Source organism: Erinaceus europaeus, chromosome 4 (genome assembly GCF_950295315.1).
Source record: "Erinaceus europaeus chromosome 4, mEriEur2.1, whole genome shotgun sequence".
NCBI lineage: Eukaryota > Metazoa > Chordata > Mammalia > Eulipotyphla > Erinaceidae > Erinaceus > Erinaceus europaeus.
Genome location: NC_080165.1, coordinates 66,815,391 through 66,835,287, shown reverse-complemented (window position 1 = coordinate 66,835,287; position 19,897 = coordinate 66,815,391). Strand labels below are relative to the sequence as shown.

The following is a 19,897-nucleotide window of genomic DNA, read 5'->3' as shown; positions in this document are numbered from 1 at the left end:
TTTGAAAGCTTTCATATAAGGAAAATATTGTGTTAGAGGGTTTACTTTTTTGAAGAGTTACCACTTTTTCCTTTCTCAAAAGTTTATCATATTTTCTTTTCTGAAATGCAAATTTTCTCTCCAAGAGGAAAAACTTTCAAAGTGAAACAAGGACATATATGAAAATAACTCCTGCTTTCTTTTCTCCTTCCTCTCTCTCTCTCTCTCTTCCTTCCTTCCTTCCTTCCTTCTTTCCTTTCTTTCTCCTTCTCTTTTTCTTTCTTTCTTTTAAGCCCAGAGTACAGAAAGAAAGAATTCCTTGAATAATCCTCAGCTAGGCATAAGACAATTGTTTGGTCCTGAGTTGGATAAGTTTCTATTTCCATTCTGCTCTGTCTGCTCTCTTCTTGAAGGGCCAAGCAGACCTTTTTATTTTTTTATTTTTTAATATTTACTTATTTATTCCCTTTTGTTGCCCTTCTTGTTTTTATTGTTGTACTCGCTGTTGGACAGGACAGAGAGAAATGGAGAGAGGAGGGGAAGAGAAAGATAGGGAGGGGGAGAGAAAGATAGACACCTGCAGACCTGCTTCACTGCCTGTGAAGCAACTCCCCTACAGGTGGGGAGCTGGGGGCTTGAACTCGGATCCTTATGCAGGTCTTTGCGCTTCATGCCGTGTGTGCTTAACCCGCTGCGCTACCGCCGACTCCTGCAGGCCTTTTTTTAAAGGAAAATCTGTTCCCAATTTTTAAAAATTATTTATTTATTCTCTTTTGTTGCCCTTGTTATTTTATTGTTGTAGTTATTGTTGTTGTGGATGTTGTTGTTGTTGAATAGGACAGAGAGGAGGGGAAGACATAGAGGGGGAGAGAAAGATAGACACCTGCAGACCTGCTTCACCGCTTGTGAAGCCACCCTCGTGCAGGTGGGGAGCCAAGGGCTTGAACTCGGATCCTTATGGCAGGTCTTTGCGCTTCGCACCATGTGCGCTTAACCCTCTGCCCTACTGTCTGATTCCCGGTTCCCAATTTTAACACTCCTGTTCTTCTTTTGCTCAGCCCTCCTGTAACTGACCAACCTGACGATTATCCTTTGACCATTGAACCCCTCTGCAAAGTTCACTTCTGCTCCCTGTCTGGTTTACCTGGTCAGACACAGGTGCTGCCTTGCATGTCCTCACTAACAAAATGTCTTTTTTTTTTTTTTTTTGCATATGCCTGTTTTGTGTTAGTTTGCCTATATTTTTAAATAATATAATTATTGACAGCAAGTCAAAATAATTAACTACCTTCATAATTCCCCATTTGAGTGCTCTAAAACACAATTAAGTTAACTTTTCAAAAGTATCTGTGTATGTATTAATGAGGAAGAGTGAGAGAATGATATTATCACTCTTGCACAAGTGATGGCGGAAATATATGGCAGGAATAAAGCTTAGGATCTCATGCTTGTGAAGTCAGTGCAGGTGTCTGTCTTTCTCTCCCCCTTTATGTCTTCCCCCTCCTCTCTCCATTTCTCTCTGTCCTATTCAACAACAATGACAATAAGAACTACAACAATAAAACAACAAGGGCAACAAAAGGGAATAAATAAAATAAATATTAAAAAAAAAGGAACTAGGAAGCAGGATTAGGGCAGAGAGTTGCTCACAAACTTGAAGAAAATATGTAAACACAATTAACTCTTTATCATAATGATCTAACCTGGGGTCTATATCTATTCATATTTCACACTGGAGCCTGTATAACCTGTGAGTCCCTGTCAGTCCACAGTCAAAGCTGGGAATTTCCTAGGCTGCACTCACTTCAGAACCAGTCTTCCTCAAGTAGCAGAGTTGGATGATCTAGCCTCCCTTTGGAGAGTGAGCAGTCCCTCCCATTGCTAGTTCATAGTGAGGGAATGGTCCTAAAGAAGCCCACCAAAGGACTTCTGATGAAGTTCCCAGTAAGCATGTCCAGTGGTGGTGGAGAGAGGGAAGTATTAGAGCTCTAGGCCCATATTATCTATAAGGGAATCCAAGGATTCCCTGTCTAAGACCCTGAGTGATGTTCACCTCAAATCTTTAAAAAATTTATTATATTATATTATTTATTTATTTGATAGAGACAGCCAGAAATCAAGGAAGAAGAGGGTGATAGAGAGGGAGAGAGACAGAGAGACACCTGCAGCAGTGCTTCACAACTCACAAAGCTTTCCCCCTGCAGGTGGGGACTAGGAGGTTGAACCAGGTCCTTGCGCATTATAACATGTGCACTCAACCAGATATGTCAACTAGCCCGCTCCTCCACCCCAAATCTTCACTGTGAATCTTAAGAGAACTCAAGAAAATCCATGATGATACTACCACACTAACACAAAGAAAACTTTTTCCCTTTCCTATTTATTTATTTATTATTTTAGATAGAAGCAAAGAGCTAGTGAAAGAAAGCATAGCACTGAAACTTCCTTCAATGAGGTGGAGGCCAGGCTGAAACCTGGGTGTGTACATGGAAAACGAATTTTTTTTTAATGTAGTATTAGGCTAGAGAGATAGCATAATGGTTATGTAAAAAGACTTTTTTGAACCAAGTTCAATACCATGGCACCACCATAAGCCAGAGCTGAGCAGTGCTATAGTTAATAAATAAATACATAAATAAGTAGGGAGCAAAACCTGGTTCCACCACTCATGGAGTGATTGTGTCTTGCTGCTGTGTGGTAGATGGCAGGATTGAACCCTGAGACTTGTACATGAGAAATAGGAGCTTAAGCCGGCAAAATAGGCCACATGAATAATGGGCCTGCTTTTCCAGCTGCTTGACTTAGATTCAAGCCCAGTCCCTACTGTATTGAGGAAATGACCATGCTGTGATGACTTTCTCTTTCTGGAGTCAGACGCACTACTGTTGCGCCACGAGGTTCTGACTTTCTATTTCTTTGTCTATCTGAAAAAGTCAGCCCAGAGCATTGAAGCCCCAGCGTCAGCAAAAGGAAAAAAAAGAACTGGAGAGATGGATTTTGTACTACTGACACATCTCCAGCCTCATAAATTTCCTTTTCTTATTTATTTATTTTTTTGCCACCGAGCTTATCTTGGGGGCTTGGTATCTGCACTATGACTTCACTGCTCCAGGTTGCCATCTCTCTGTCTTTCCTTCTTTTACTTATGATAGAGAGGAAATGAGGGGCTGAGGAGAGAGCATAATGGTTATGCAAAATATTTTCATGCCTGAAGCTCCAAAGCCCTAGATTCAATCCCCAGCACCACTTTAAGTCAGAGCTGAGCGGTGCTCTGGTCTCTCTCTCTCTGTGCCTCTCTCATTAAAATTAAAATAGTAATAAAATAAATAAAGATAAAGAGGAAATGAGAGGGAGAAATAAAGAGAGAGAACTGCAGCACTGCTCTACTGCTCATGAAGCTTCCCCCTTGCAAGTGGGGACTGGGTGATTGAACTCTGGTAGGGCAGTGATAACATGTTCACGCCACTGGATGTATCACCGCCTGGCTCTTCCCATTAATGTCTTAATATTGATTATCAAGATAACATTGAATTTTATGTCTCAATAGTGCTTTTTGTTTTTTAATTGCCAACAGGGTTATTGCTAGGCCTCTGTGCTTATCAATAATAAATAAATAAATAAATCTTTTTTTTTTTTTGCCTCTAGGGTTATCTCTGGGGCTTGGTGTCTGCACTATAAATCCACCACTCCTGGAGGCTATTTTTTCCCTTTTGTTGCCCTTGTTGTTTATTGTTGTTGTTGTTGTTATTATTATTGTTTTTATTGCTGTCATTGTTGTTGGAGAAAACAGAGAGAAATCAAGAGAGGAGGTGAAGACAGAGGGGAGAGAGAAAGATAGACACCTGCTAACCAGCTTCACTGCTTGCAAAGCAAGCCCCCTGCAGGTGGGGAGCCAGGGGCTTGAACCAGACTCCTTACGCCAATCCTTGCACTTTGTGCCATGTGAGTTGACCTGCTGTGCTACCGCCTGACCCCCTACTTATACAACAAGTCTATGGTAGTGGAGCAGGGGTAGATAGCATAATGGTGATGCAAGGGGACTCTCATGCCATAAACCAGAGCTGATTGGTGCTCTGGTTTTTTAAAAAAAAAAAAAATCTGTGGTGGCCAACTTTCTTCTTTCTTTCCTTCTTACTTTCATTTCTTCCTTCCCTCCTTCTTCTTTCTTGAATAGAGACAGAGAAATTGAGAGGAAAGGGGGAGCTAGAATGGGAGAGTGAAATAGTACTTCCCTGCTTGTGAAGGATCCTCCTTGCAGGTAGGGACCAGGGGCTTGAGCCTGGTGGCACACACGGTTATGCACACACTAGGTCAGCTAGGCCACCACCCAGTCCCTCAACAACGTCGTTTTAAACAACTGATTTATTTAAATTTATTTAAATTAGAGGGGGATTAATGGCTTACAATAAATAGTAAATACAGTTGTTGGTACATGTGTAAAATTTCTCAGTTTTCTGCAAAACACTCTGACCCATCCACCTAGGGCCTTGTCCACCATCTTGCCCCAGAGCCTAAAAGCCCTCTCCTCCTCAGTCCTTTACTTTCGTACAATACGCCACTTAAATATATATACTTTTTAAATAGAGACAGAGAGGCAAGAAGTAGATAGAGAATGAGACCACAGCACCAAGGCTTCATTCAATAAGGTGGGGACTCGGTTTAGCCTGGGTCATACTTATGGCAAAGTAGTGTGCATCCAAGTGAGCTATTTTACAGGCTATGTATGTCATTCTTACTCTGATCATTGCGCTTTGCGCTACGTGCGTTTAACCGGCTGTGTTACCACCTGATTTCCACCAGTTAGTCATTAAAAATTTTTAGAAATTATATTAATTTATTTTCCCTTTTGTTGCCCTTTTTAAAAAATTGTTGTATTATTAATGTCGTCGTTGTTAGGACAGAGAGAAATGGAGAGAGAAGGGGAAGACAGAGAGGGGGAAAGAAAGACACTTGTAGACCTGCTTCACGACTTGTGAAGCGACTCCCCTGCAGGTGGGGAGCCCGCGGCTAGAAGTGGGATCCCTTTTTTTTAACCAGAGCACTACTCAGTTCTGATATATGGTGGTGCAGGGGACTGAACCTGGGACTTTGGAGCCTCTGGCATGAGAGTCTCTTTGCATAACCATTATGCTATCCACCCCTGCCCTAGAAGTGGGATCCTTATACTGGTCCTTGCGCTTCTTGCCAAGTGAGTTTAACCCGCTGCACTACCGCCTGACTCCCCAGTTTGTCATTATTTATTTATTTATTTATTTATTCCCTTTTGTTGCCCTTGTTTCTTGTTGTTGTAGTTATTATTGTTGTTGTTATTGATGTCATCGTTGTTAAATAGGGCAGAAAGAAATGGAGAGAGGAGGGGAAGACAAAGGCAGGGAGAGAAAGACACCAGTAGACCTGCTTCACCACTTGTGAAGCGACACCCCTACAGCTAGGGAGCTGGGGGCTTGAACCTCAATCCTTACTCTGGTCCTTGTGCTTCGTGCCAAGTGCGCTTAACCCGCTGCGCTACCTCCTGACTCCCCAGTTTGTCATTCTTTTCTTTTTTTTTTTTTCTAAAAGTCATTCGCTGTGGCACCAGCGGGGGTGGGGGGTGGGGGGTGGGGGTGGGGGGGTGGGGGTGGGATGGGACACAATCTTTTGGTGATGGGAATGGTGTTTATGTACACACCTATTTGTAGTCATATAAATCACTATTTAATTAACATGATAGGGGGGAAAATTGATTGTATGTCTAACAAAGGGACTTTTCAAAGTTAACCCAATCACCAAATAATGTGATAACAGTAACTATCCATTGTCTTCTTAAACCCTAAGACAGCAGGAACCTCACATTTCCACTATAGAGCCTAAACTTCCACCAGTCCTGGGACCCTAGGGTAGGGCCCACTTTCCCGTATGCTTCTCCCAATTCTTATCAAATAATATTGCATCCGCTGATTGCCACCTAATCAACACAACGAGTGCCACCCCAGCATGCTTCACTTCAGACTGTGTCCAGAGACTTCAGGTGTGGAACGACAACCCTTCAGCTTCATCATTCAGGTGAGACCTTTCCTTTCATAGTATTCTCTAATTCCATCCCAGGTGGTTCACTTCCTAACAAAGTCCCAAAACCTAGATATAGACCAGGTTCCAGGAGATAGAGTATATGTTCACACGTATCCATAAACTAGGGCAAATATCTACCTGAAAGCAGTAGTACACTAGAGTTTGCAGTGAGTACCCCCCAACACTTCATCTCCACTATTCCAACCTTTGGGTCCATGATTCTTCAACAGTTTGTTTGGCTTTGTGTGTTAACTCTCTTTTCAGCTACCATTTTCCAGATGCCATCAGGATGCCGGCCAGGCTTCCCTGGACTGAAGACCCCACCAATGTGTCCTGGAGCTCAGCTTCCCCAGAGACTCACCCTTCTAGGGAAAGAGAGAGGCAGACTGGGAGTATGGATTGACCAGTCAACACCCATGTTCAGCGGGGAAGCAATTACAGAAGCCAGACCTCCCACCTTCTGCAACCCACAAGGACCCTGGGTCCATGCTCCCAGAGGGATAGAGAATGGGAAAACTATTGGGGAGGGGATGGGATATGGAGATTGGGTGGTGGGAATTGTGTGGAGTTGTACCCCCCCATCCTATGATTTTGTTAATGTCTCCTTTCTTAAATAAATAAATAAATAAAAATTATTTATTTGTTTTCCCTTTTGTTGCCCTTGTTGTGGTCCCAGTTTGTCATCCTTTTTAAAAAAAAATTGTTTATTTATTTATTTCGATCCACACTCCCAGTCTGCCTCCCTCTTTCCCTAGTAGGGTGGGTTTCTGGGGAAGCTGAGCTCCAGGACACATTGGTGGGGTCTTCAGTCCAGGGAAGCCTGGCCGGCATCCTGATGGCATCTGGAACCTGGTGGCTGAAAAGAGAGTTAACATCAGTTTGTCATTCTTAAAGCAGCCAGTTTAGGACTGAGGCTGAAATGTGGGAGTAGGATGGTGATTCTGCCTGGAGTGGAGTAGGGGAGCTTGGACATAAAGATTTACATAACTGTCCATGTAGTTCTTCCTAGACTTGAACTCAAACATGTCTTCTGAAGACTAACCCCAGATAACTTAAAAATATATTTTTTAATATTTATTTTCCCTTTTGTTGCCCTTGTTGTTTTTCCCTGGTGTTGTAATTATTGATATCATCATTGTTAGATAGGACAGTAAGAAATGGAGAGAGGATGGAAAGATAGGGGAAGATAAAGACACCTGCAGACCTGCCTGCTTCACTACCTGTGAAACGACTCCCCTGCAGGTAGGGAGCCGGGGGCTCGATCCGGGATCCTTACGCCGGTTCCTGCGCTTTGCACCCCTTGTGCTTAACCCGCTGCACTACCACCTAACTCCCCCCAGATAACTTTTAAATATTATTTAAAATTCACACATGGTGATGAAGCTCAAACTGGGGGGTCCTCATGCAGGGTATAGCTTGTGCTCTATGGGATTCGCTACCTCCTGCTCCTTTCTCCTGGTCTTTCAGGCCATAGATTTTGAGCTTTAATTCAGTGAAGGCCCTTTTTTTTTAAAAAAAATTATTTATTCCCTTTTGTTGCCCTTGTTGTTTTATTGTTGTAGTTACTACTGATGTCACCATTGTTGGATAGGACAGAGAGAAATGGAGAGAGGAGGGGAAGACAGAAGAGAAGAGAAAGATAGACAGACACCTGCAGACCTCTTCATCACTTGTGAAGCGACTCCCCTGCAGTTGGGGAGCCCGGGGCTCGAACCTGGATGCTTAAGCCGGGCTCTTGCACTTTGCGTCACCTGCACTTAACCTGCTGCGCTACCGCCCCACCCCTGTGAATGAATACTCTTGAAACTGATTTTTCTAGAGTTTCTTGGGAATAGGGTGCACATAAATCCATTCAAAATCATCAAGAACTTACCCTAAAATCTTTGAATCCCCCCTTTAACCAGAGCTCAGCTCTGACTTATGGTGGTGCAGGGGATTGAATCTGGGACTTCAGAGCTTCAGGCATGAGAGTCTTTTTGCATAAACATAAAGCTATCTCCCTATTTGCATACGAATTCATTTAAACCTCACAACACCACACTGTAAGTACTATTCTTTCTATTTTACAAAGAGACTGAACCAAGTGAGGTTACATAACTTCTTTATCCAAAGCCAGAAAAGCCCACAGTATTAAAAATTAGAGAATATTAAAAGAATATATATTTATTTTTATTTGATGGGACAGAGAGAAATTGAGAGGGAAGGGGAGATAGAGAATGATAAGAGATATCTGCAGCACTGCTTCATTGCTCATGAAACTTTCCCCCTGCAGGTTGGGAGTAGGGGCTTGAACATGGATCCTTGTGCATGGTAACATGTGTGCTCAACCTGGTGTGCCACCACCTGCTTCCCCTCCCCTCCCCCATAAAGGAACATTAAATCTGTTGGCTGTGAGCCAAGTATGTAGGGATGCTTTCAAACTGGCACAGCATCCTTGGCTGTGTAGCAACAATACCCTGAGTCCCACCAAAATCCTTTCTCCTCTGCAGCTTGGTGTTTAGGAGCAAGAAAGATCAGAGCGTAGATTTTCACAACTGATCCAGGACAGTTTACTTCCTCATAGCCTCAGGTTCCTCATGTGTCCCAAGGGAGGAGTGCTGGGTTAAAAAACCTCTCCTAGTATTAAGTGTGGGGATTTGTAGGAGACAGCAGAGATGTGGTTTCTGGGCTATGTCAGGCAGTTTCCCAGGTCTCTTGAGGAATAATGGTGTTTCTGGGATTTCTAGCTCCCAGGAGATTGGACCCTGGATAGTGATGGTACTCAAGCTTGGTTCTTCCAACCTAGCTTGGAAAAGGGTTTTCACTGAGGTCAGCTCTGGCCTCAGCCTGGCTGCTGGATGGTTCTTTCCCCAGAGGGTCAGACATGAGAGAATCCTCAGAAAGGCTCCTCAGGAAAAGAATCCTCAGAAAGGTTCCTCAGGAAAAGAGTACTCCGAAAGGCTCCTCAGGAAAACAGTAGTGATAGTTAAGTGAAGTCCTGATGTTGCAGCAGGAGTTACAAGAGGTGGAAAGGGGAGGGTTAGGGACTACCGGGTACACACACACACACACACACACACACACACACACACACACACACACACACACGGCCAAAGAACAAAGAAGCACCACCAGCCTTACAGTATTGGAGGAGCTGTGAGGGTGGAGAGGTCTGTGAGGGGATTTAGTGCTTGGCTTTATTCTAAGACCAACTGGGGAGGGGTTTGGAGCGGGAGTTTAAGCAAGACTCTTTTAGCTGCTTGGGAAGAATGAGTCGCAGAGGAGCAGGAGACTAACACAGAAAAGAGGACTATGAAAAGTAGGGGAAGGGAGAGGCAGGGGCAGAGGATCTGAGTTTTCTTAGTATCCGCGACACTGTGCAGTTCCTTGGTTTCTTCTGATTCTCTCCTCCGCAAGGGCCCCATAAAGGGCTAGGCATCAGCCAAAACGTGCCCTGAGCTAAACAGTCCGGAGCTCCTTCTCTCCGGTCCAAGTGCCCCAGATATAGGTTATGCGGGAGCACTGACCACTGCGGAGATTGGAGAACAGAACCGTTGCCCCCCAATATACACACACACACACACACACAAAACCTCGGCCGCTTTTGGCAGCAGCCTCCTCCGCCCATGACCTCATGCTTTAAGCTCCCATACAGCCTTCCCCCGCCCCGTCCACACCCAGCGCTTGGGTGGGGGTGGGGGTGGGGGTGGAGGCCTGTGGCGAAGGCCTGGTTAGTGGGAGCACCTTACTCATTCTGCACAAGATCTTGGAGGAAGCGGCGCAACGAAAACAAAACCAAACCTGAAGTTTAATTATTTTTTTCTGAAAGAAAAAAAAAAAGCAAAGCATGCTTTAACTTAAGCAGAAAACAAAACCAACACTCCCCCTCCACACGCTGTCTTGTGGGCCCTCCACGAGACAGATGCCTTGAATCCGGCTCAAGATGGTTTGTTTGGCTGAACCCTCATCGTAGGTTCACGTTTCCTTGGCCCAGAAGCCTGGAAATGCTTGGGGGGCCCTGGCTGGACCGACTGGCAGGCGGCGAGAGTAGGGGTAGGGGTAGACCTGCTAAGCCCCCTGGCTGGCGCCACCGAGGTTTGAACCCCTGGCTCGCTTTGCAGCCCGTGCCCTGCCCCCTGCTCGCAGCTGCTCTCGGTTTGGGTGCAGCGGTTTCCCCCGCAGAGGAGGAGGAGACAGCGCGGGGAGCGACTCCGGGCTCGGGTTTCCGCACCAATGCCGAGCAGCCCCGGGCGGCCCCCGGCGGCCGTCCCTCCTCCCGGCACCACGTTCCACAGTCATGGCGCACGAGGAGGGGCGAGCGCCCGCCACGGCCCCAGGCCCCCTCCCCTCCCTCCTCTCCGCCGCTGGGCCCCGGCCCCTCTCCTAGGCAACCTCCCTCCCCGGCCTGCAGCGCAGCGGAGATGGAGACCCCTCCCCAGAGAGCTGCATTTCCAGTGCCTTCTGCAGCACCCCTACCCCGCCCCCATAGGGGCGGAGGGACGGAGCCGCGCGCTTCGCGAACGTCCAGCTTCTTTCCCGGAGCCCCAAGCTCCCAAGCCCACCGAGGCCCGGGTGCTATGGGGGACAGGCGCAGCCCATCGAGACCGTGGCATCTTTGCAGTCCTTTAAGAAAGACACAAAATTCCTCCCACCCCCAATCGTTAGATTGCAAAGCGCAGTTATAATAACCCGGTCGGCTACGCAGGAAGCAATCCTGCACTGGTCTGGCTCTGAGGCGGCAGCTTCCCGGCCACGCCGTCTTCTCCCGGGGCCTCGATTTTCCGGCCACGCCGGAGTCTGCCACACCCTGGGGCTGACAGGTCCCGCGCCCGGCCGCAACTCAATCTGCATCCCCCTCCCTGTCCTCGTCCAGTCTCGCCAGTCTCCAAAAGGTGCAACCTCACGCACATGCGAGAGCACAAACAAGGTTTGCTGCTCATCACGGGGAAGGTTGCAAACAATGAGCAGAGCGGCCCGCGCCCGCCAGAGCGCGGCGCCCCGGGGATAAGGGGGCGCGGGCGAGGACCAGCCGATCACGGCGCTGGACACCTTACTTCCTGCTTCCCCGCCCGAGGCCAGACCCAGCTCTGCGGAGGGATATCTCTCCCCTCCTCTGTCCCTCTCTCCCTTCCCCCGCGCCTCCCTCCCCACCTTTTTTTTTTTTTTTTTTTGCTTCTGCTCCCCCCCCCCCCTTTGCAAGAAAATAATTTGACAGTCGATTTGCTGACAGGGGAGGAATTTGCATCCTGGATTAAAAAAAAAAGGCCGAGAGGAGCTTGGGAACGGTTGCTAGGGGTGGGTAATGGGTAAAAAAAAAGGGGGGGGCACCGGGGAGCGGATAGGGAGGGGTAAGAGAGGGGGCGAGGGTGGGGAGCAATGCAAAAGGTAAGGCCAGGTTACCGCGGCTCAGCCCGGAGTGGGCTGCGGCCGGGGGAGGGGCGAGAGATACATATGTATTTCTGTCTCCCTAGCACACCCCCTTCCCTCTAAGCGATGGCTGAGAGGCGGTGCATGCAGATGGGGAGTAAGTTTCCTGAAGGGGAGGGTGGATGCACGCGCGCAGCCCCGCGCTGCAAATTTCCACCGGGAGGGAGAGTGGCTGGATGGGGAGAGTTTGGAGTTGCTTGTGGCGGAGGGCAGGAAGGGGAGCAGGGCTGGGAAAGGGGGCTGGCAGGCGCTATATCTGGGAGTAAGTTTCCAGGATCGGGAGAGCCTGCACGCTTGCTTGCTAGTAAGTTTCTAGCCGGGGAGGGCGCTGGGGGGGGGGGAGTAGGAGAGGGAGGGGTGCATGTATATAGGAGGGGGGAGGGGGGAGAGCAGATTTCCTGCGGGGAGGCTGAATGCATATGGAGAGTAGATTTCCTGAAGGGAGGGTGTAGGCGTAGACGGACCGAGTTAAGTTTCTTGCTGGGGTGGTGGCGGTGGTTGTGGGCTGGTGCTTTGGAAACCCAGAGCGTCCTACCTAGGGTGGGGGATCACGCCGTTGGGTTGGTAGGTGGGGGGATGCCGGGCCCCGTTCTCTGCTGGGTAGAGGGTCTTGCATCTGGGGAGTATGTTTCCTGGCGGAGCGATATTTGTTTACAGGCTGAGGGCAGTACTGTAAGTGAGTATCGCTGAGACAAGGCAGCTCTGACATAAATTAATATTGAAATTACTCCATCAGCTCTGTTCGTCCCCCCCATCTCACCCACCAAGCGGAGACTGGTCTTCTTGTCGGATTGTCCATGCACTTGTTGCAGAAACAGCCAAGGTAGGCAAGAAGCTTATTAAGTTTCATTAAAAAAAAATTAGTTTGGGAGATGCTCCGTGAGGCGACGGGGGAGGGGAGAGAAAAAAGTGGGGGAAGAGGGAGAAGGGAAAATCTGTCCCCCCACTTCTTTACTTTCAGTATGTGAGCAGGGCCTTCTCTGCTTTGCTTCTCCCCGCGGTGGGTGCTGCAATTGGCAGACCCAGCTCGAAGGGTGGTGGTGGTGGTGGTGATGGTGGCGGGGCTTGCAATTGAAGGTTATAAAGCCTTCATTCTTTCAGCCAAGAAACCGCAGGACCCTGGGGATGTGCCTTTTGGGGGCGGTTGACATGATGCCTATGTGTATGTATATGCGTCTGTGGGCTCTTTGGGGGGCCTATTACTCCCCTGAAGTTACTGTGGCCACCCAGATGGGAGAAATGTGTAATGGGATAAACCTGCCCCTATACTCCCCCCAACTTCAGTTGGGGAGTCTGGGAAGTTACTGCTGGTGGTCTGAAGAAATGGATATTAAAAAAACAACACAAAACCATCCATTCATTGGCAGAGGCCAAGAGCACCTGGCCGGCAGCCTCTGGCCGGCACTTGGGCTGGAGCATGTGTGCCTGCCATCCTCAGCTTAAAAGAAAATGCCTTCTGGTTCTCCTGTGTGCCTTCGATGGGCTCTTTAGAAGCCAGTTTTGTGGAAACTCTTTCCTTGACTGGATGTGGCTTTGGCAAGGAAACAGTGTTGAAACCCGTTGCTAACAGCATGGCCTGGGATGTCTTGTGAACTGCATGGCAGTGATGCTTAGGAATGACAGACTCAGGGATGGCTGAAGAGTTCTTTGCACAAATGCTTCCTCACAGTGGGCTGGCTGGGTGGTGTACTTTTAAATTGGGTCTATGGAGAAAACCATTAAATAAATAGCAAGGAGTAGTTTCAAGTTGTCCTAGTCAATACCAACCCTCCTGTTTCAGGATAGCAGCGTGGTGATGGAAAAGGTGGTTTTGATGCCTACTATAAGAATAGCAAGCTGGAGTGCTCAGCATTTAGCTAGTTAACCAGCAGTCTGCTACTCCTTGCCTATGTTTTCCTGGTCCTCAGCTGCTGGTTTCTGCAGATAAGTTGGAGGTTCTTGGCTGTCAGGTACCTGGATTGTGCTAGGAGTTTCAACTTTGCCAGGATAATTTTAGCAGCAGGGGTCCAAATTCAGATATGTTTCGTAGGGATGAAGGAGTAAGTACTGGGCATTGTGACTAACTACAGTTGATTAGGCTTTCTGTAGTTATGTTCAGTTGGGAAACAGCATTCTTAAAAATAGTCTTTTTACTTGTTATTGATGGACAGTGCCCCCCCTTCTGTCCTGTTACTGGACTTTCAGATTGAGAATTTCATATTTGACAACTTGAATGTTGGGTTAAATGTTAAGTATTAAGTCTTATTGTCGTTTATCAGATGTCCCTAATTGGGCTTCAGTTTGAGCAATTTAGGTATTTTTCCCTGCTGAAAATCTGAGTCTGGTTGATGTATATGCTGAGAGGGTAAACAAAATCTTTATGTGTGTTGATCCCAGGGTAGTAGAATTATTTACAGGCCTATCCTTGAAGCCAAGAGCAGTCATTCAGGTTTTTTCCCCCCTTATATTTATGAGATTTATTTTATTGTCTTGCTTTAGCCATTAATCAAGTCACAGTAGTTTTTTCTTCCTACCCCCTCCCCCTACTGAGAACGTTCTTGTGGTAATAAAGGTTTGAAGGACCATGAATCATAATTCATTCTTTTAAAAATGCTGTGGTGATTGTCAAGATTTGATTTATAGAAATTGATACACGGAGTGAGTGACACACCTCTTTGGACTCCGCCCTTTTAGACATGTCCATTTTTGCCAAAAGATTGCTTCAAAACCAGCTTGACATCCCAGAAAGAGCATTTTCTTTTTGTTTTATGGGTATCGAGAAGATTAATTTTGCAGGTTCTATAGTAAACATGGGTCTTTTCACAGCTTGGTAAGCAGACTTCCACATAGCAGGCATGTGTTAATATCACATAGCATTTATGTGAGCTTGCTGTGAAAACAGTTCTATAAACTGTGTGGAAAGTACTCAATTTTGCCTTCTTTAATTGCTTGGGCCTCTGATTTCTGTTGATGTGGGAGCTTTAATTTAAGGGACAGACTGTAGTGTTCTTTGCTGCTTATATAATGAAACGTGTGGTTACAAAGACAAAAGACAAAGCTAATCTATAATATTCCTTGCTTTTGTTTTTATAGATGGGCTATATAATATCCAAAAACATTGGTTGCTTTTTCTTTTTTTTGAAAGTATAAGGATTTATCATAAAGTTGATTAATCAGGAAGAGTTAAAATTGCCTTCCAACCAGCTGTTGGCTCAAGTTTACAGTATTTGCAAAGTGATAAAAGAACTTTTAGGCCAACTTGATCTCAAGGTAGGGGGAAAAATGTCACTGACAAGTGGGAAGAAAGATACCAGGTTCTCATCATTTCTGGGCCTCAGATTTTTTTTTTTTTAATGTCAGAAATGAAGGGTTTGGGGAGTCGGGCTGTAGCGCAGCGGGTTAAGCGCAGGTGGCGCAAAGCACAAGGACCGGCATAAGGATCCCGGTTTGAGCCCCGGCTCCCCACCTTCAGGGGGGTTGCTTCACAGGCAGTGAAGCAGGTCTGCAGGTGTCTGTCTTTCTCTCCTCCTCTCTGTCTTCCCCTCCTCTCTCCATTTCTCTCTGTCCTATCCAACAATGATGACAACAACAATAATAATAACTACAACAATAAAACAACAAGAGCAACAAAAGGGAATAAATAAAATAAAAAAATTAAAAAAAAATTAAAAAAAATAAAAAAAAAAAGAAAAGAAATGAAGGGTTTGATCTTTGAGTTCCATATGTTTTCTGAAACTGGTCTTAAGAGGTCTTGATAGTCTCTTCCTGGGCCAACGGCCAAATTGCTTCATGGACTTGGGTGAGTTGATTAACTTCTGTTTTTGACTTTTCATGGAGAGTGGATTTATCTGTACCTTGGCATTCCAGAAAGGACTTTTAAGTGACTTGGTAGTCTTGACCATTACACACAAAGAAACACTTAAGAAAGTCTGCCAGTGTCTTGGGGTGGGGAGTGGGAAAGTGCATGGCTGAGCCCCAATTATATGTGTTAATAGAGAGTGGGGTGTATAATCCCAGGTACCAAAAATAATTTCAGTTTGTCTTGTAAGTTTCCCCTGAAGCCGGCTCACCTATCTAATTATGCCTGGTCAAGTCTAAGGTTAATTGAGCTGTTATTCCCAGACAGCAGGAGGAGGTAGTCTTGGGAGGATCCGGAGACCAGAAAGCCTAGTGTGGCTTTACTTACTTTCTGTGGAAAATTTACATGTGGGAAATTGGGACTTGGGCCTCTTTTGCTCTAGGGTTCATCATAATGATATGCATTTCGTCACTTCTGGGATAGGGTATATTTCACCGTGTGCATCCCCCCCCCAAGCTTCAATGTTTTTATTGACTTTGAACCTTTATAGAAAAAGTAAGGATCTGCCTTACCCCCTGGCAGTAAAAGTAGGTGCTGACTGTCAGTCGAATTCAGCTTATTTTACTTCTGACCTCAGAAAGCTGTGTGATTTCGGAAAAAGGAGGATTAGAGTCAACTGGGATCTTGCAGATTAATAACGTTTATGAATTTTCACATTGGAGGGGGAACCAATGAAATAAAGGGGAAACTCAAATACAGTTGATTTATTTTGTGGGGAGCAAAGCAGTTGAATTCCAATTACTGGTGTCCTTGCTTTTCAAGAAGGGTATTGTTGAATTTTAAGAAATCATATAATCTTAGTAACATGAGTGAGACCCCATGATTCTCAATAAGTCTTCTCTCCTGGGTTAAAAACAAACAAGTGAGCAAACAAACAATTAGACTACAAAAACCCCGATATTTTCTAATAATTTTACAGAGTATTGCTTATAGGGTCCTCTGGCTAGTTTGGGTCTATTGAGGTGATGAATGATAATTTTTTTTCCCTCCTGGAAGAAAACAAGCAAGAAATATGCTGAGCAATTGAGCTATTGTTTCAGCAATATTAAAAATATTTTTGGGGCAGGGGAGACAGCATAATGGTTATGCAAAAAGTCCATCAGGCCTCAAGCTCCCAAGTCCCGGGTTCAATTCCTGGTGTTACCGTGAGCCAGAGCTGAGGAGTGCTCTGGTCTCTCTCTCTCTCTCTCTGTCTTTCTCTTCGTAAAAATAAAACATATTTAAAATACTTTTTTGATAGAGAGCAAAGTGAAATGGAACTTGAGTGACTATATAGTAGTATATAACTTGGGGCTGGTAGAAGGCAGTCGTTATTTTCATGCCAGATTGTTTGGTTTGTTCATTCATGCATCCAACAGCTGCTCAGTAAGCACCTACTATTTGCTAGGCCCTGTGCTAAGGCTTTGGAATTACATTGATAACTGAAACAGACACACTCATTTTTCTCTACCTCTACCTCACTGTAGACCCTCCAGAGAGGAGGTAGACACGTATAGAAATATATATTGCAACATATGCCAATATAATGATGAAACTACTAGGAACCTGGACTTAACTACAAGTTGACTAGAAAATTCTCTCTGAATGGCCTGGAAGATGGCACAGGGGATAAAGTATTCTGCTCTCAAGCATGAGGTCCTGAGTTTGAGTCTAGGTATCTCATGCCAGAATGACTGATGCTCAGGTTCATATGTGTGTGTGTGTGTGTGTGTATAGTATAATACAATAAAACCTCTATCATAGATTTAAAAGAATATCTCTGAAGATTGGAGGTGAGTTGGGGTCAGAGGAGAATTTGGGGAAGGACTTGGGGTTTGGCTTTAGAGGTAACTAAAAAGAGGCCTCAGGTGGAGAAGGAGAAAGGAGAGGTGTTCATACAGGACTTGTGGGTCCTTGAAAAGGTTGAGTCATTTGGAGAGTAGTGGGAACTCAGTGAAATCTTCCTGAGGGAAGAGATACCTCCTAACTCATATTCAGAGGGAACCACACCGTCAGAGAGGGCCAGGCGTGGGATTGGAGGGTACACTCAAGAGGTTGTTGGAGCAGGCCAGGTGACGTGGTGATGGGATGTGAGGGGAGAGGAGCAGGTGCCTGTGAGATAGGCGGGGCCTGCTGGTTAATTTGGAGGGGAGTGAGGAGGCATTGCCTAGAATAACTGAGGTTTTTGACTTGAGCAGTTAAATAGATGGATGATAGTGTTTGCTGGGTGTGTGGGGGTGGTGAGAGTGTATGTGAAGCAGAGTCAGGTTAGGGCACCATAAACTTTGAGACTTCTGCAAGACTCCAAGTGGAGAGTATCTGTAGCAGATAGTCCAGTATACTGTTCAGCTGCAGAGGAACAGGCAGGAAAGAGAAAAATGTGAGTTCAGGAGACTGGCTGACATGCCCTAAAGAGGACACCTATAGAAAGAAAAAGGAAAGGGACTGGGAGGTGGTGCAGCCCTTAGAGTGCACATGTCACAGTGTACAAAGACCTGGGTCCAAGCACAGTCTGTGTCTGTAGGGGAGAAGCATCATGAGTGGTAAAACAGTGCTGTGGTGTTGCTGTCTCTCTCTCCCTCTCTATCTACCCCTTCCCTCTCAATTTCTCTGTTTCTGTCCAATAAATTTAAAAAAAGGAAAGTTGAGAGGGCCAGGGAAATTAGTTTGGATCAAGCAAAATGAAAGATCAAGCAAAATGAAAGATGGAAGCCAGCCAGATCAATAGGAGCAAGACTGGGGAGGGGCTTGGAGGTGAACAACTGGTACTAATATGTGTAGACATCTTTTACTGGGAAAGGGTGACTGAGCTACTAAGCCAGAGCTGAAAGGAAAGGATTGTTGTTGTTGTTGTTATTATTATTATTATTGTGGGGGCTACTGGTGGTTTGTTTTTGTATTGATAGGAAGAATTCTTGGAGAGGAGGTGCTTAACCAACAGCACTGAGTCTTTGAGTAGGTCTGCAGGGAAGATCTAGCCTCTGCCTGGAGAGAGAGGGACCCTTTCCCAGTCAAGATTGGAGGGAAAACCTGGGAAGAGTGACATTGCTGTTGGTGAGGGGTAGGTGAGGTGTTCTGCCTCTTCTGGATGAGGGCCTTCCGTCCTTGGATAAGGCCTTGACTCCAACTAGAGACTGTAAGGGTTAAGACTGCATCAGAAAATTGTACTGCACTTTTTGAGCATTTACTGCATTACTGAGTAGTACAGAGCAAAGAATGGATTCCTTTGCTTGGGGAGAAGAGTCTTCAGTTAAAATAATTTGGGTCTTACATTAGATTATTTGAAATCTGTGACTGGGAAAAAAACATCTATGATTTTCACCTGTGATGTTCAAAAGTTGGTTGAGCATTGTGTTGTATGTTTTGAGCAAGAAACCCCTTCCCCCTCCCGAGATAGATAGGCAGATAGAGAGGCAGAGAGAAAGAGAGAGAGAGAGGAGAAAAAACAATGGCAAAGCACTGTCTTCTCTGGCTGCTTTTCACAAAAATATACTGCAGCCTCTCAGTCCTGGTGGCCCCCAACCAGGGGGTGAAGTCTGTATGGGCCTGTGGTTGGGTGAGAGAAATCCGAAGTCCTGCTCTGTTTACTGGCTCTGGACAAGTCAGTCTCTAATCTGTCTGTCTGTCTGTCTGTCTGTCTGTATATCTATCTATCTATCTATCTATCTATCTATCTACGGGGTGGGGGGCTTGGAGGTGGTGATACCATCAGTGGTCTGTCCCCTCAGAGTTGTAAGGATGAAATCAGATAATGTTCAGAAAGTGTTATGTAAACTGTAAGAGGCATCTTTCAGTAACTAGGTGAGTTGACTTTCAGCCAGATCCCCTTTTCAGATACAACACCTGACAACCAGTGAAACACTTACCTTCATTTCCCAAAGTTTTACTAAAAACTCTGTTTACCATGTCCACCCCCTTCTTTTTTTTGTTTTGTTAATATTTATTTATTCATTCCTTTTTGTTGCCCTTGTTGTTTTATTGTTGTAGTTATTATTGTTGTTGTTATTAATGTTGTTGTTGTTAGCTAGGACAGAGAGAAATGGAGAGAGGAGGGGAAGACAAGAGACGGGGAGAGAAAAATAGATACCTGCAGAACCTGCTTCACCGCCTGTGAAGTGACTCCCCTGCAGGTGGGGAGCTGGGGGCTCGAACAGAGGTCCTTACGCTGGTCCTTGTACTTTGAGCCACCTGCTCTTAACCCGCTGCGTTACCGCCCGACTCCCCCCCTTCTTTTAAAAAATATTTTATTTATTTTATTATTGGATAGAGACAGAAATTGAGAGGGATGGTGGTGGTGGTGGGGAAAGACACCTGCAGCACTGCTTTACCACTTGTGAAGCTTCTTCTCTGCAGGTGGGGACCAGGGGCTTGAACCTGGGTCCTTGTGCAGTTTATTTATTTTTTTAAAATTTCTTCATTATGGAATTAATGTTTTACATTCAACAGTAAATACAACAGTTTGTACATGCATAACCTTATGCATTTTAATGTGTGCCCTAAACCAGGTGCGCCACTATCTGACCCCTCCACCCCTATCTTTTGGTCCCTTTTTATACTTGTGACCACTTTGCTTTTTTAACCTTAACCAGTGCACTGCTCATCTCTGGTTTATGGAGATGCTGGAGATTGAACTGAAAATATTTTTGC

At 45.7% G+C, this 19,897-nt stretch overlaps 2 protein-coding genes across 12 annotated transcripts in view; one reads left to right on the top strand and one right to left on the bottom strand.

The window, feature by feature from the left end:
• Window positions 1-6,750: 6,750 nt before the first annotated feature.
• Window positions 6,751-19,156, bottom strand: LOC132538211 (uncharacterized). Its single transcript, XM_060190818.1, has 4 exons — window positions 19,117-19,156; window positions 12,887-13,026; window positions 10,696-11,109; window positions 6,751-6,883 (listed from the first exon to the last, which is right to left on the bottom strand). The coding sequence occupies exons 1-4, from the start codon at window positions 19,154-19,156 to the stop codon at window positions 6,833-6,835; spliced, it is 645 nt and encodes a 214-aa protein (XP_060046801.1). The 3' UTR covers window positions 6,751-6,832.
• The window catches only part of TRERF1 (transcriptional regulating factor 1), a 275,654-nt gene continuing 267,041 nt past the window's right edge, over window positions 11,285-19,897 (top strand). For all 11 annotated transcript variants that reach the window (XM_060189802.1, XM_060189800.1, XM_060189797.1 and 8 more), the window contains exons 1-2: window positions 11,285-11,737; window positions 12,170-12,256. The gene's annotated coding sequence lies outside the window, so the exon portion shown is untranslated. The remainder of the gene's footprint in view (window positions 11,738-12,169; window positions 12,257-19,897) is intronic.